This window comes from Lutjanus erythropterus, chromosome 20 (genome assembly GCF_056507025.1).
Source record: "Lutjanus erythropterus isolate fLutEry1 chromosome 20, fLutEry1.hap2, whole genome shotgun sequence".
NCBI lineage: Eukaryota > Metazoa > Chordata > Actinopteri > Lutjaniformes > Lutjanidae > Lutjanus > Lutjanus erythropterus.
This window is the reverse complement of record NC_139336.1, coordinates 32,916,701-32,934,281: the sequence shown is the minus strand read 5'-3', so window position 1 is coordinate 32,934,281 and position 17,581 is coordinate 32,916,701. Positions and strand designations below refer to the sequence as shown.

Sequence of the window (17,581 nt, the reverse complement as noted above, 5' to 3'; positions counted from 1 at the left end):
TAGTTAAAGAGTTAATAATGTTTTACACGGTGCCTTCAGTAGGACCTGGGGACATACTCGATTCTTAGATGCATTGTGATACAGACATGGAAGATTCTTAATCGATTCATAGATGTCAAAAATCAAAGTTGACAGCGAGAAAAGGGCGGAACTCATGCTGCAGTTATCTGCACTTAACAGGGAGACGTTCTTCATCTTCTCAAAAGGCAGCGCTGACAATCATGTTTTAATTTAGTATCTAAATAATTGTATTTGGGAGAAGAAAGTGAAGACTGATTACCATCATTCAGAGGTGTTAAGATGTTCACAGAGCGGAGTAGCGATCAGCTGTAACAAACCAACACCGCCACAAACACCGCAGCGGTTTACAACTTTGACCAACTCTGTGGTGAGAAAGTCACTGTCTGCTTCAGCTCAGAAACTCTCTACCTGCTCTGCATGTTGGACAGCGAGGTCTTTCCTCAGAGCTGACGGTGCAGCAGAGAAGCTGCTGGAGACATAACATGAATAACACCACACACAGTCAAACACTCCGCCTCCTCCTCAGTTTTTATTGTCATGCAGGCAGGGGACTGTAGGATTCTTTCAAATTGATTAATTCATTAGTCAAATAAAAAAAGCTGCAGACCATTTAAATGCCAGTTATGCTTCATATTGTATTTCAGGAGCAAGAGACTGAAAATTTTGCCCCGTTTTCTATTCATTCAGTCAAAAATAGATTCTGAATCAAATTAGACAAAAAGATTCACCCCTGAAATGTGATATATGCATCATGTTTACTTCTAAACGAGGCTACTTCTGTGAGCAGCTGCAGATAAATAAAATCCACCCGGCACCCTGTGGCTTAAAGGTTTGAAATTTTAATGCATCGAGAATCGTAGCCTTCAATCCGTCGAATCGTGAAATTCTCACCCCCAACCTTCAGTGAAATCTGTTAGTGCACAGGTCTAACTCTCGAGCTGCTGCCCGTTGTTCCAGTATTTTACCAAGTGACAGCTGACACTTAATTTTGCTCCTGAATTTAAAGTCTAGTCTCACCTCTACATCTCTGTAGTAACTGTTGTCAACTTTGAGGTCGTAGTTTCCACCTCCTCTTGATGCATGGTTATCTCTAATTCTGCTTGGTGCTCTTCACCTTTGCTCCTTTCTGATTGGTCGATTGTATCCACAGCAAAACCTGCTGACGATGGAGCAGATTGTGACGGTGGAGGAGACGCAGATTAAAGACAAGAAATGTATCCTGCTGCGCATCAAAGGAGGGAAGCAGTTTGTGCTGCAGTGTGAGGTACGACCACCGCGCCGCGTTCATTTTTAAATCTTGTCAATGAGATAAAGACAAACAGTTCGTCGCTTTATTGTTTTTGTTTTTTGTCTGTGTGTGTTTGTGCAGAGCGACCCGGAGTTCGTGCAGTGGAAGAAAGAGCTGACCGAAGCGTTCACAGAAGCCCAGAAGCTGCTGCGCCGCGCCCCCAAAGTGATCGGGAAGGGCCGGGCCGGAGTGGTGGAGCTCTCCAAACCTCCCCTCACACACCGCAATAGCAACGGCCTGTGAATACACACACATATACAGTATATATACTATATATACACACACTTACACATATACACAACTTGACACACACACACACAAACACACACACGCACACACTGCATCCCACCTCCCCCCACCTCATCAGCTGCAGGACTTTCGCCCTGACACCTTCCCACCACCACCTGCCCGCCTGCCACAACGCCTCGCAGTGTGTGTGCGGACCATGCCCACCAGCCTCTTATACACACACACACACACACACACACACACACACACACACTCACTCACACTCACATCACACATAGACACACACACTCGACATGATGACCAATCATAATCTAGTTTTTTTCGTCTGCCATGGGACCTTGCCAGTTTCACAGAGAGGAAGAAAGGACGGCGAGGAGAGAAACATTCGGGAGGACTCCGCATGTGAAGAACCTCTGCATGAATGTGACGAGGACGGACGCCCGGTCCTCTCTTTGTCCCCCTGTCTTTTCTCTTCTTCTCTTGTCCTCCCCTCCTCCTCCCCTCCCTCCCTCCCACCTCGCTGAATCTGAAGGGTTTTTATTTTTTGGACTCACAGCAGCAGCCTGATGGACTCTTCACAAGAGCTGATCAGCTGAGAGACATTCCTCCGGTCTCCGTCTCCTTCTGTCTCTGCGGGTGAGACCGACCGGGTTTTAGCGAGGAATGTAAAAAAACAAAAAAAAAACAAAACAAAAAAAACAGCTGCTTGACTGGTTCATCCCTCCCTCCATCTGTTACTGAAGTGCATAAAGTGCCAACATCAATATTTACTTGAGTCACCTGAGCGCCCGGGAGGACGAGCTGCTGCTGCTGCTGCTGCTTGGTGGCAGATATCGCCCCCGGTTACACACACACACACACACACACACACACACACACACACACACACTTACAGACGGCAGAGGAGGAGGAGGAGGAGGGTGTTTGTGTGGGCAGAGGAGGAGGAGGAGGTGGCCAATCATTCCAGTGCAGAAAACAGGAAGTACAGTAAGCACGGACTCCTTCACGATTGGCTCTTGTACAGCCAGTTGCCATAGAGACTGGGATTCCATTGGCTGACAAAACAGCAGCCGGTTGCCATGGGAACCATGAAGACTGGTATACCTGGGGATCAGTAACCAAGGACAACGGTGTAACTATTGTGTATGAAGGCTACACTTGCAGAAAAAGAGATGGAGGGAGGAGGTGGGAGTGACTCTTGAGTGTATATAAGAAAAACCCTTTTCTCTCTCTGTGCATCTCCAGTGTTTTAGTCCAACGTGTTTGCATTATCGGGGACTTCTCTGTTCGTGAATCTGTCCTGGCTTTAGAGGAAGATGAAGAGGAAGAGGAGGAGTCTTGTTTTCCTGCTGGGATGGGGAGAGGGAGGATGTTTGTATGTATGGATGGATTGGGTGGGTGGGGGTCAGGCAGAAGTCTGACAGCTTTCAATCACTCGCAGCGCTGCATTACCTCAGTTGGACTGTGTCAGTTTGGAGGCGAGGACCTCCGTAAGGGCCAAACGTCGCGCTCTGCGTCCGCACGTGTGTTCCGAGACGCGTCTCAAGCTTTCAGAAAACGACAGTTTCATCGTCCCGCTCGCTAACAATCATCCCCCCCTCAGTAGGTTTACAGAGTCAGTCAGCTGTTAGTGAGGATGGAGTGACGCAGGGAGGAAGAATGAAGAGCTGAAGCTAATTAAAGGAAGAATCCACCCTGAAATAAACAACACTTCCATGTAGATAATCTGATGTTTGAGGTGCTTTTTGTTATGAAGGGTTGAAAATGTTCAGTTTTTGCACTCATTCCCACAACCTTTTTCATCTCTATGCTCTGTACTGTTAGAGACGGCCTACATTTCCCAGAATGCCTTTTGGGTAGCCTGCAGAGAATATTCAGATAGGTATGAACTATTAATCATAATTTTATGTAAATTGCAAAATGGCAATTAGTGCAATTTTTCAACAAATCTTAAAGGTAAAATGTCTGTCAGAATATTAGGGCTGTAGTCAACCAAAGAGAATCTTGGTCGCCTGAATCAATCAATCGATTGGTCGATGGGGAATAATCGATCTGCTCGTCCAAATGGGAGTTAATCACAGTTATTCAACATTGCCAAGCGAATGAATTCCTGCAGTTTGAACATTTCTTTTTCGCACAAACAGGTCTGCCACACTTCATATTCTGCAGACTAAAGAAAACATACTTGTTTGGTAAAAATCACCACAAAAATCACAGTTAGATAAAAATTCCAATATTGCAAAACATCAGAATTACAAGAGCAGTCAAAATAATGGCAATCAGATATTTTTTTCAAACACAAGCCTACACCTGCTGCTTTACACCTGGTGTTAACATGTATCTGAAGGACACAAGGTTTTTTACACAAAGAAAGAAATTACTTCATGTAGGACGTTTGCTGAATTTACAAGAAGGCCCAAATAATTAAGAATTCGTCATAGTGTTTGACAAAGCGCATCAAGTTTCTCTTAACAGCTCACAAAACTGTGGTTTTTAAGGAAATCTGGTGACTATCTCCACGTGCAACAGAGAAGTAGAATATAATGGTTACTGTTTACTGTATTTGTAAAATTTGTTTTAAAAATTTACATGAATAAAATGTTTCTTTCATAAATTTAGTGTAAATGGTGAAACTAGTTGAAACTGATTCACTTCAGACAAAAGGAGGAGCCACTGGTGCAGAGATGCTTCAACACTCAGATAAAGAGTTTTTTTTTTTTACAAGGAAAGAAACAACTAAGTTTTAAATTTAGTGCTGAATTTACAAGAAGACACAAATGATTAAGATAATGTGGTTGCTGTTTTGTTCTGCAGTGGTTTTTTAGTTTCTCCTCACTGAACAACTCACGAAATTGCATATTTTTTAATGGAGTCTGGTGATAATGCGGTTACTAGTTCAACGGTAAAATCAGTTGTGTGTTCACAAACATCTGCTGCTCAAACGTGTCGTTTGCATCACAGTGAACTTAATGGAAACCAGACGGTTGTTTTCATGTGGACTTAGAGGACCTCAGTAGAGAAGGCCGTCCTTCAGTGTGGCCCCGGATCAGGACAGGACACATGTTGATATCAGGTGTGAACGGGCTTCAGGTCCAAGTTGGACCTCTTGGTTTTAAAAGCAGTGGGAAAACACACGTTCATGTTCAAAATGCAACATTAATCTCAGCTAACCTGACAAGTAGTTTGTAGATCAGTGATTTGGTTTCTCTCAGCCTGAAGTGACGTAGGCCATTAGCTTTTTTTTTTCTCTCTCAACCCAAATATTCATTTTCTAATCAACCAAAAACAAAACCATATATTTGTGTTCAGGAAAGCACGCTGCAGCATTTACAGTTTGTAGCTGTGAAATTCAGCTTAACATGATGGCAGCATGTTGTTCAGTTACCTGCAAGAATAAGAAAAACTCATCAACAACAAAATGCATCTGCAGTTTCTGTTTATTAAAGTGTTTCAGGGTGGAGTTTTCCTCCAAATCTTGTTATGATTTTAAGTCTTTTTTTTTCTAAATGTGACACAGTTCAGATGAGGTGAAAAGTTTTTTTTTGTTTGTTTGTTTTTTAAATCGGGGCTTTTTACGGTTTACGTCGTCACGAACCTCGTCAAAGTTCTTGCAACCGAAGGGCAGAAACGCGCACAATCGTAGTGTTAAAGCCTTGCAGCAGTAGCGGCGGTGGCGGAGGAGGAGCGGGAGGAACCGATCTATTGTTGGAGACTTTCATTTAATTTCAGGGTTTTTTATTTTTCATGCAGTAGCGTGTCCTCGTCTGTGATGTCCATGCATTTCCAGAGCTGTGATGTGTGACCTGCAGTAGGAAAAGGGTTGATTAAGGGGTGCATTGTGATTTTTCTTTTTTTTTTTTCTTTTGTAGCCTTCTTTACCAGTCAGGGGGAGATATTATCGTCTTATAGAGAAATTTTGTCACCTCTCAAGGTGTCTTTTATTTTTGTAAACCAAAATGGTTTTTATTGTTTTCATTGAAATTCATGTCGTTGCACCTTTTTAGCCCAATGTGTTACTTAATAGTTGTTAAATGTGCCAAATAACTGTTGCTGATTGAGTGGAACCAATGGGAAGCCTCCTTTTTTCTGAACTTTTGATCCTTCTCACCGCCAAAATACACACGCTCGAGTTCACGCACACACACAAACTCTGCAGTGGTGAAGACTTCGAAGGGTACAAAACTGTGACCAAACGTTTTTTTGTTTTTTTCCCAGAGATGAGGTGTGTGTGTGTGTGTGTGTGTGTGGGTGGGTGTGTGTCAGGCTTTCCACCACGTTGCCATCGGGACTCTCGACACACCATCCGGCTCGACTCTCTGCTACAGTTTTTCCTTTCACACTGTACGTATGTCATGTGAGTGTGTGAGCATCATTATCGCTTTGTGGACTTTTGAATTTTTTTTTTTTTTCTTGTCACACAGATTCTCTGCTCAAACACACGCTCAACACACGACAATTTAAAAAGGATGGCATATAGGAAAAAAAACTCAAAGTATATATAAATATATGTGTATATGAAATGACAAAAATGCTCTAGGTTTATTTAAAAGATTTAATGTAGAAAACAAAATGAAATTGTTCGGGGGAGGTCGGGGGGTTTTGATGTGAGTATAATTGTTTGTGGTGAAGACTTCAGCTCAAATCTTGCACATAAAAAGACTTTAGATATTGTACCTGCGAGTTCCAGATGATTATTTTTGTTTGAATACAGGACTCTTTGCTCTTTCATATTTATTGCGTGCGAGGGGAGCTCTGTGTCTCTCTCTCGCTCCGTTTCTCCTCCACGTGGATGAGCCCTCAGCTGAGAGCTCGCTGTAGAAACTCCTCCGGTTTACACCCATCAGAAACTCTTTTTTGTTTTTTGTTTTTCATATGCCACAGACAAACACAAATACTACTGGCTTTGGGTTATTATTGCCATTAAGGTTATGATAATACTGATATATAATTGATAATATTATTCAATGATTATTATTAAATTTATTTTATTTCAATGATTTTTTTTTTGTTTTGTTTTCGAGACAGGTAGGAAGTTGCGTGTTGGACTGCTTGTAAAAAACAGTTCATGAATAAAAATCCTTTTTCCGTGTTGCTTCCTGTCACATTTGCTTTGCTTTTACAAATGTTTTACATGTTTCCTGGTTTGATTCAACAGCACTTCAGTTTAGGATCAGACTTTCAACAAACAAAGATATTCTACATCTGAATTGCTGTTGACTAATATCAATAATGTAGGAAACATTATTGATATTAGTCAACAGCAATTCAGTTTAGCGTCAAACTTTCAACAGACATCGGAATATTCTGCCTTATTCCTACATTATTTGTATTATTTAACATCAATTCAGTTTAGTGTCAGACTTTGAAGAAACAAGATATTCGTCATCATTCCCACATTATTGGTTTATAAGAGCAATTCAGTTTAGCATCAGACTTTCAACATATATTACAGTATTTCTACATCATTCCTACACTTCTGGTATTCAACAGCAGTTCAGTTTAGTGTAATACTTAACTAGTATTCTACATCGATCCTGTATTTTTGGTATTATTGAGCAGCAGTTCAGTTTGGTGTCAGACTTTCAACAAACATGAAAATATTCCACATCATTCCTACATTATTGATATTCATATCTGCAGTTTCTTAAGAAATTGCCATCTCTGGTTGATATTATTCAATTATTAATAATAAATGCATTTCATTTCAGTGATTTTTGGTGACAGGTAAGATGTTGTTGCCTCACATTTGCTTTGACAAGTGTACCAGCTGAACTTCAGATTATGAAGTTTGTTGTGACTTTAGAATTTTAAAGTTCAAGGTTTCATTCTGTGACACACGATTGAACAGTTAAATCCAGTAATTTGTCTAAGATACTGAGCTGGTTTTACTCTGAACCAGTGAGAAACCAGAGGAGGAGCTGACAGCTTGTTTGGTTACTTCCTGTGTTATTCCAGATGTGGGCCTGTTTGCTCAGCTCTTCACAGGTTTCATCAGCACCAACATCCAGATGTGATGAACAAAACCTCCATCCTGAACTTCAGCTGCTTCTCCACCAGTAAGTGAAATTGAGCCACACAAATTACTCTAATAAAGAAAACAAATAGAGTACGCACATCTCAGAGTTATATCAATCAGTGCGTGAAGTATGTTAGCATGCTAACATTTTAGAATTGACACTAAGCACAAAGTTAAAGCTGAGGCTGGTGGAAAGGTCACTAGTTCTGTGGGTATTTGGTTAAAAACCAAAGTATCGGACACATTAAACATTAGTGTTTTTAGCTAGCTACAAAGTCACATTGCTTGCTGCTAGATAAAAAGTTAACATTACATTATTTGCTAACAACTGAAGAAGATAAAAAATGAGAGAAAAAAAACTACATTGTTTGCTAGCAAACTAAAAACTTAAGAAAATATTAGTGTTTGCTAGCTAACTAAGAATCTAAAACATTTAAGCGTTTGCTAGCTAGCTAAACAGTCAAAAAGTCACATTATTTTCTAGCTATCTAAAAACCTAAAGACAACATTACCTTAATTGCCAGCTCGCTAAAAATTTTACAACATTTTTTGCTAGCTGGCTAAAACATTAAGAAATCATTACGTTGTTTGCTACCAAGCTAAAAAATGAACAAAAATGCGAAAAACAACATTACACTGTTTGCTTCCAAGCTAAAAAGTTATGAAACACACATTATTTGCTTGCTAGCTAATAAGTTAACATTACCATTTTTTAGCAAGAGTGGAAAAAAAAAAAAAAAAAATATATATATATATATATATAAAAAATATTTTGTTTCTTCACAAACTAAAAAGTTAAGAAAATGTTAGTTTGTTCTGTTAGTCTGTTGAAACTAAGCAAAAAGTTTCAGTGTTTGCAGGCTCGCTAAATGTTAAAACATAATTTGTTAGCAAGACAATAATTTCACTGTTTTGACCTGATGATGATTGAGGTTATTACAGTTTATCATGAGAGGAACATGAACATCTGATCAGCTGTTCAGATATTTCAGTCTGGACCAAATTTGTGGACCAGCTGACATCACTGTCTCTTTAAAGGCTGTACATTATTCATATATAAACACGTTATTTGTGTCAGACAGGGCTGTTGATTGTCCTCCTTCCTCTCATGGACCAGGAGGCTCCTCCTCCTCATCCTCGTCCTCACCACCTCTCTCCCTCAGCTGGAGCCGTCAGTCAAACTGGACAGCTGATGCAGTGCAGATCTGCACATGTGCACTTGTGTCCCCTGTTGGAACAGCCGGCGTCCATTAACACCCCCCCACCTTTAGAAAACAAACCTCATATCCAGCCAAAAAATCTTAAAATCATTATTTTCTGTATGGAGTTTGGTTGATATTGTCTCTTAGATTAAGTCCCCTGTCTTCTTCTCCTCTGTGATTTGATATGAAGCAGTTCTCCAAACAGGGTCGTACCCCCCCTGCACCCCCCCCACCCGACTGTGTGTGCCTGCAGATATTTATAGAGGACTCGTCTGTCAGCCCGGCCGTGTTGCTTATCACTGTGTGTCACTCTATTTCTGACTGCGCTCAGTCTGTCCTGCTCAGTGTGTGTCTGTGGTGGTGTTTGTGTGACAGCAGGACTCTCATTTGGCCTCACAGGATTCACCATTAACCATCTGGATCTTTTATTCCTTGTATTTTTTTTTTGTTCTGTTTTGTTTGGGGTCATTTTCGAAGGTATGCCGCTGTGTGTGTTGAGTGTGTCGGTTACTGTCCAGCGTACACAGACAATTAGACATAATGACATTCTGCTGGTTTTATTTATAGCTGATTTGGCTGAGAGACGGGGCCTGCCGGGGCCCACTGAGCTCCAGTAGCCGGGGCTGCGGTTTGACATTGGGACTTCAGACAGACCAGCTCAAACTCTGTCCACTTCACTGCAACATTAGCTTTTATGGCTGGTTTGATTTCTTTTTATTGTGAGGGCTGTTTTCTGTCTCTGGAGGCTCATTAAGAGGAGATTTGTCCTCATGGGTCATAAAGTTGTCCACTCATGTGTGGGATCTACAGTTTGAAACAAGTGCTGCTGGTCACTCAGGAACTCTTTTTGGGCTTATCGTGTCATCTAAATCCTAAAATATAAACACAAATTCAGTTTAAAGTGAAAACGGTGAGTGAGTGAGAGATTTAACATCATTTTGTAGTGTCATTTTTGGTGTTTTTGTTGGTGTTTGTCGGTGTGACATGAACTGGCACAGGCCTCGTCATGTAGAAACTAACCGTCGAGTTGTTTACGCTGAATGTGGTGCTCACAGGCTGAGGTTGGGGTTTCACAGGCCTCATGTGTGATGAAGACTGAATGCAGGGTGACGGTTTACATGCTGCCAAAGTGAGACAAATACTTAATTGGAGATGACACGAGAACATGAGAGGCGGAGAAATAAACGGAAATCCAAGTGTGTGAAAGGTCTAGTGTGTGTCTGTAATTTCAAAACCACAGAATACTAAAAAAAAAACAGAAAAAGAGCACAGATTTTTACGTTTACTTTAGGTTTGACCGTGTCGGAGCTAATTTTAAGCTCGTTTTAGCTTCTTTAATCCAGTAAGTGGTTCAGATACACAACTCTGTTTTCATTTTCTCGACACCTGTGCCTCAGCAAACTTTAAATAAAACCACCTGTGAGAAGTTTAGAAGTGTTGGTAGGCTAGCACTTCCCTCCTGCTTATAGTCTTCATGCTAAGCTAGGCTAACTGACTCCAGATCTTTGCTTAAACACACAGATATGATGTCAATAATTTCATTTTATCTTACTGTCATAAAGAAAGCAAACAGAGTAAGAACTTATCATCGTAATATCAATCATTTTATAAATATGTCAGATTAAATTACCAACAGTTTCTAAAGTATGTTAGCATGCTAACATTTTGTTATTAGCACAAAGTGCAGCTGAAGCTGGTGGAAGGTCACTACTTCTGTGGGTATTTATACTGGACGCATTAAACATTACAATGTTTGCTACCTAGCTAAAAATTTAACATTACATTCTTTGCTAGCAAGCTAAAAAGTTAAGTTTCAGATAGACGCTGCACAGTGCCTGAAACAGGCTGTGATGGTGAAAAGAAAAAAAGTGTGAAAATCTGCAGAAATACAGGAGAATTGTGATCACAGGTGAAAATAGAGAGAGGGCGATAAAAACCGGGAGTCTCCTGAGAAAATCAGGAGGGTTGCCGAGTGTGAAAGAGCGACTTCATCAGTGTTGTTGCCCAACAGTAGCAGCCAACAGCCTGGGACTGTTTTTACACAAAGAAAGAAATAATTTAATGTAGAACGTTCACCAAATTTACAAAAAGGTCCCAATAATTAAGAATTTGTTGTCGACAGCATTCACAAAGTTAATAAAGTTTCTCCTCACTCAATAATTCACAAAATTGTGCGATTTTGTAATAAAGTCAGGAGACTTTCTCCATGGGAGACAAAGGCCTTTACTGATTACTATATTTGTAAAATTTGACGTTTACTAGTCAATAAAAAGTCGTCTTCTTTCATAAATGTAGTGTAAATGGTGTTGAAACTGCTCAGACAGCTGCTAAATGTTTACAGGTGGACTCTCGTCAGAATCTGCGACAAACTGAAGGACAGAAACAACTTGAAGTTTTGACTTTAGTGCTGAATTTACAAGAAGCCACGAATAATTAAGGCTTTGCAGAGGCTGTTTCACAAAGTTCATTAAGTTTCTTGTAACTTGCAACTTTTTTCAAGGGAGTCTGAAAGTTCAATGGTGAAATCAGACAACCGTTTTCACGTGGACTTCAAGTGGTCCTCCAATGTGGACACTCAGTCCACCTGTCTGTGATCAGATCTCAGCGTGTCTCGGGTTCGTTCACACCCAGACTCAGAGCTGTTCGCTTGTGATCAGATCAGCCAGGATACAAGTCCAAGTGGACGTACTGATTCAACTTCTTTACTGCAGTAAAAGTGAAAAAGTTCAGCCTCTGAAATGTCCTCAGAGTTTAAAAGTAAAAAGTCGTCCTCTGAAGGACATTTTTACTGACTGTTTCTGACCAAAACTGAACCAAACCTTTTCTCTGCGGTTGAGTTTCCGTCCGTCTGTTTCATCTTGTTGTGTCTTTATCTTGTTTTTGTCTTGTTACATCTTGTCACATCTTTTTTTATGTTATTTTTGTTGTGTAATGTTCTGTTACGTCTTCTGTTTTGTTTTTGTCTTGTTACCACTCTTGTTGTGTCACATTAGTTGTTGCATCTTTTGCATCGTTTTACTCTTGTTATGTCTTATGTTGTTTTCATCTTGTCGCGTTTTTCACGTCAAGTAATGAGCCTGTTTTGAAAATGAAAGAGTAGAACACATTTTAATACCAGGTGTAAACAGGGCCTTAGTTAATTGATCCATTGTCGATCTGAAATATATATTGGTGCAGCTTTAAGCTGTATTCAAACTTTCCCTGCTGCTGTTTGGATTTAATACTTTTTAAAGACTTAATTTGTCAGACCACGGCTTCCAATGAAACATTGAAGTCAGTAAAAAGCTCAGAAAAGTAAGATTGATGACACCAAAATGAGGAACAAAGAATGTGTGAAGTGTGACTCTCTTCTGAGGTCTTGATCATGTGACAATAGACGCTGTCAGCCTCTGAACAGAAGGACGAGGAGACACTTTCTTAAAGAAAAACGACGCCTCGATGGACACAAAGTGGCTGTGAAACATCTCAGTAATGGAAAAATGTACCACCGTGACGTGTGTGTGTGTGTGTGTGTGTGTGTGTGCGTGTGTGTGTTTTTGTGTGATAACGTCTCTCTGACTGATCTGATCTGATCCGAGACGATGAAATGTTCTTTTACTGTCTCACAATCTTCACGTTGAAAAGCAGATGTGACACTTTTCATCATTTTTAAGCTTCACTGTTTTTCTGTTTCTGTCTGTCACTTTCTCTCCCTCTCTCTCCGTTGTCAGGTTGTTTGTGTCTCTGCGCACACACACACACACGCACACACTGCCACTCTGACACCACATCTGGCTGACATCCCCCGCCCCCCCCACACACCCCTGACCCCCGCACTGTGAAACCATGGCTCTGTCTTCACGCTTAAAACTGTGGGAGCAGAAGGGAGGTGCAGTTCTCTGCATGCTGCGTTAATTGACCCTCTAATGTATAATCTCGTCTGCATGCGTGTGTGTGTGTTGTGTGTGTGTGTGTGTGTGGGTGTTGTGTAGTAGGACGTAGCATTGATTACATGGTGAGTGGACCCTCTGTTTTGTTCTAACCCTGAATCATCCTGACATGTCACTGCTCTGATCGCTGCGTTAGTCATCCTGCATGTTTGGTGTTTGAGTCAGAGCTTTTTAAAGACACACTGCAGCTGATATCTGTGGTTTGACGCCGACAGAAGCCGATATTTGTGTCAATATTCAGTACGATCAATACGTCCTCCCTTCAGAAAAGAACAGCACTTAAATTTGCACGTGTTAGTTATATCTAAAAAGTTGTCCAGTGGACCAACAAACCACCAAAATTAAATGGCTGCAAAACAAAAAATCAGATCAGACCTGGGCAAAATGCGGCCCGGGGGCCAGATGTGGCCCACTGAAAGGTTTCATGTGGCCCTGCATGGTCATCATGGAAATACAGAAAATTAAAAATCATTGATAATGATAATGAACTGTATATTTTATGTTAAACTGTAACTTTATTCACTCAGTGCTGCACATCCATGTTGTTTATGTTCTTCTTCTTCTTCTTCTCTTGCTGCTACAATCATTACAACCTGCCTGCAGCCTGCATGCTACACTGTAAAACATCAAGTTTTGGACATTTCCAACAAAATATTAGCCCACTATTCAACATTAAATTCAGAAAGGGACACCAACAGTAGAAGAGCCCTTTGTAGAATACTTATTATTAGGACCTTATATCATTTATGTCTGATCCTCAGCAGCCTGATCAGTTTCTCATGACAAATAACTTCCCTGATTCAGATAAACCTTTGTTGCTGACATAATAACTTTGGTAAGTGTCAACCGAGGGCAGATATTTCATTTTTCTGTGACAATAAACAGAAAAAATTCCAAGAAGCATTTTCCTGAAGGGGGACATGAGAAGTGCCGCCCAGAATAAACATTCAGAACAATGTGAATCCTGCGAGACGCTTCATATTTTAACATAGTGTCTCTTTTTTTTTTTATTAATTAATTAAGACTTCATTTATTTACAGAATTATCATCCTGTAGGATTTCACAGGCTGTGTTTTGGATTGGTGAAGTTGTAATGCATGTTGCAGTGTTTGCAGGACCAAGTGAAAATTGCAATAGAACATTTTTCTTTTTTTGTATAATTCATTAGAATCAAAGGCAACTTGTTCCAGGGAGAACAAAGCCACACTTTGTTCTGAGTGCTGCAAAAAACTCTAACAAAATGTTTTATTTGTGGATGAAGACGTACACCTGGGGGTGAATTCCACAAAGAAGCAAAGTCTTTTGTAGCTCAAACTCTGTCGAAACTGCACAAAATTATAAAAAATAAAAGTGCACAGAGCTTTGATAAATGTTAATAACAATGAGAAACTTTCTGTTCTTTTCAGTATCCAGAACAAAATGAAAGAATATAAATGCAAAAAAAAATAGTGAACAATAAAACAAAACGCTGAGTCGGTCCACTGAGATCTACATTTATGTTGATTTGCAGAAAAGTTGCAGAGTTGTGCAGAATTCACAGGGATTGGTTGAATTGGTTGAAACATCACAACTTCCTGTAGGGACTGAATCATAAATAAATGACAACCAGTTTCCATCCATTAAGAGAAGTAAGAATGTACATAAACTGATTATGTAGATGAGCTCATCTTAAATATGATATGATAGAAATACAAAGTATAGTTTTTAAGTTAACTACTTTACTCATACAAATTATAAATGAAAAACAATGTTGTTTTCCATCTTAAAAAAAAAAAAAAGCAAAATATCACAGGTGGTTCCAGAGTTGTAAGAACTCGGCCAAACTGTTCATTTATAATTTGTGGGGCAATTTAAGTTTTTTTCAGGATTTAAATATCATGTTCAAACACACAACTTAAGTTTAAAATACATAACGTAAGGTGTGTAATGAATTAATTTACTACATGATGAAAAACCTGAAAAAGCCAAAACCTGCTAAGGAAAATCTGCAGCAACTAAATTTTCTAAAAGGTTATTAATTAAAAACTTGTGTTCATAACTATGGTAAAAATACTTTTTAAAATAATTTGGGAAAAACAAATTAATTTTATGAGTTATCAACTTAAAAATTAAAAACTACTGATGGTAGAGGAAAAGCAAACTCTCCTAACTTAATGTATTTAATTTGTTTAACTTAATTTGATAAGAAATTCTCATAATTCAAAAAGATAAATGTTGTGATAATTTTTTTGTTGAGCCAAAACATTTGTTTTTGAGTGTTTTATATTGTGGAAATATTTTGCTTTAACTTTATATTCAGAGGTGGAAGAATCACTCAGATCCTTTATTCAAACATAAGACAGAACTTTCACGTTGTGTTGATTTTGAAGGACACTGTTTAAAAAAAAAAGCTGTAAAATGAACTAAACAAAAACCTCCTCCTGCTTCTTTTTAACTGGTTAAGACACGACTGGGAGGCTGTAAATGTCGGCTGTTCCAGTCTGCACGCCGACGTCGCAGCAGACATCAAGAATAACTCAAGAGAAACAGCAGATCAACTGACTGACGGTCTCGTTTTCTTCTGAAGGACATCAGAGACATCAGAAATAAACTTTCAGAATCAGTTAAAACTCCTCATAGTACGTTTAGTTACAAACATTAAAATACTCCATTACAAGTTAAAGCTCTGAGTTAAGAGAAATATCAGTAAAATACACTTAAAGGGATAGTTTGGATTTGTTTGGTTGTATTGATCTGCAGTCAGTGTTTAACCTACAGAAGATGGTTTGGAGAAGCAGCAGTAGACCTGCAACTCATCTGTTCTGTGGTAAAATGACCGTTTTTTCAAATGGAGTCTGGTTACCTTGGAGAGAGTGATGTTTGGTTTATATGACGGCAGTTCCCCGTCAGAGAAGACTCCCTGACATCAAGATAAAGAAGTGAAAATATGCTAAATAAAGTGTACATTTCAACTGATTTTTAGGTTTCTAAAATAAATGTTATTTAGCTTCCTACACTGACGTCTTCAATCTAAAAACTATCCCTTTCAGTAAAGTATCTGGATACTTTTTCCACTGCTGTTTTAAACCGCTCTGGGACTGTCAACCTCTCTGCTCAAATCTATTTTAATGAAATTCTGAAACAGAAGTTCATGTCATGAAAAACTCCAGTGCAGGTTTTTAAAGTCTGCTGCCACAGCTGGCACATTTTCTCTGGTTAGTCATCCCGCACACGGGAGGATAAAAGCATTTTGAAGCACTCTTGTGTGGATCCTGGTCTAAATCTGGCATCAGGACCAGACTTTTATGAACCGTGTGAAGAGGAAAATGATATCGGTGATGAATTGGAATTGGTTGATGCTGAAATAATATACATAATGTAAAACAAATCCATTAATTGCAGCCTGCTCGTGTCGTGTGTTTTAATGAGGCGTTACTCAGCAAGTTCTTCTCAGAGTTTCTCATGATTACAAACTGTAGCTCATCACTGAATGTGAAACAGCTGTCCTATACTGACCTTTATAATATTCCCCATTGTGTCAGCAGGTGATACCTATTAGTTAAATGTCAGGCCTCTCTGGCCTCCTCCCTGTTTGGCACTTGATGCTCGTCACAGCCGCTGACTCATATTTCCTCGTAAAGCCGAGGACACGCTGGAAAACTCTGGAAAATTATACTTGACTGTGAAAAAGTTTAGCAGATTTCATCTGAAGATGTGACGCTCAGTCAGTCTGGAGGTGAGAGGTTTGACTCCGGCTTCCTGAGCTCCACAAGATAACGATCATTGATAATATCTGGAGGTGACCTGTCGTGTTTTTTATTTTTTGGCAGAGTCTCCGTTTGTTATCGCGGCCAAACCACATCCAGTGTTCCCAGCTTGACAAGCAAATGTAGTGAATGTGCAGAATCCAAGAGCAGCTCTCGTGATGAGACCCTCTGCTTATGAACACTGTTACTTTCCTGTTGTTTTAAAGGGTCTGTTCACCCAAAACACAAAATAACTTACTTTCCTCTGTTGGTTTCAAGCCATGCAGATAATTTAATGTGCAGGTCTTTAGATATTTTTCTTTCCAAGAAGTTCTGTTTAGTTGCCTGGATTATGTTCAGTGGCAAATTTGCAAATGTAGTTGTGGTCGTGGTTAGAGCTCCACGATTAATCTAAATCGCAATGTTGCTTTCTGCAATTTTTAAACAGCAGGTGCAATATTTGTTTAAGGCAAAGTATGTCAAAAAACGTCTAAGTTAATGACTGACTGATCTTCATTTGGTACAGATTCCTGCAAAAAAATCACACCTTAGTCATTCATCTTCAATCAAATAAGAATAATGATGTAAAAATTAACATTACCTCTGATATTGCAAATCATTCCACAGTTTCAGTATCAGTCAAAATAATCACAATAAGATTTTAGCTTGAGTCGTGGTCGTGGTGTTTCTGGTCACATCAGGAATGTAACGCTACTAAAACGAGCTTAAAAAAGAGCTAAAACTCTCATTTTAGTTCTGGTTTTGGTCTCCACCAGTTCCTGAGAAACTGATCTGGTTCTTCAGCTGCAGCCACTCCACTTTCGTCATCAGCTAGTCGCTAACTTTGTCTGCCATTTATTGTGAGGACACAGTTAGCCTAGCTTAGATTAGTATAAGCAGCGGTGGAAAGAGTACTGTTACTGCTAAATTATTACTCAGTTACAAGTAAAAGTACTAGTGCTAGAAAAAGTCTTTCCTAATTTTCTTTTTTTTTCTTGGTGGATGGAGGCAGACAATGATCTCAAAACCTGCACAAATAAAATTTCTGAATAAGCCCTGCAGGAGAGACGAGAAAACGTTTGTCTTTGGGTGAACGTGTGCATGTACAGTCTTTGTTTTCTCTAGACTTCCTGTTTGCGTCTAATTCTACT

At 39.6% G+C, this 17,581-nt stretch overlaps 1 protein-coding gene across 1 annotated transcript in view; it reads left to right on the top strand.

Moving 5' to 3' along the window:
• grk3 (G protein-coupled receptor kinase 3) overlaps positions 1 to 2,086 on the top strand; it is a 91,983-nt gene extending 89,897 nt beyond the window's left edge. The window contains exons 20-21 of the mRNA XM_084745489.1: positions 1,172 to 1,285; positions 1,391 to 2,086. Of these exons, the coding sequence (XP_084601615.1) occupies positions 1,172 to 1,285; positions 1,391 to 1,552 (276 nt within the window). The 3' untranslated portion in view covers positions 1,553 to 2,086. The remainder of the gene's footprint in view (positions 1 to 1,171; positions 1,286 to 1,390) is intronic.
• Positions 2,087 to 17,581: the final 15,495 nt, after the last annotated feature.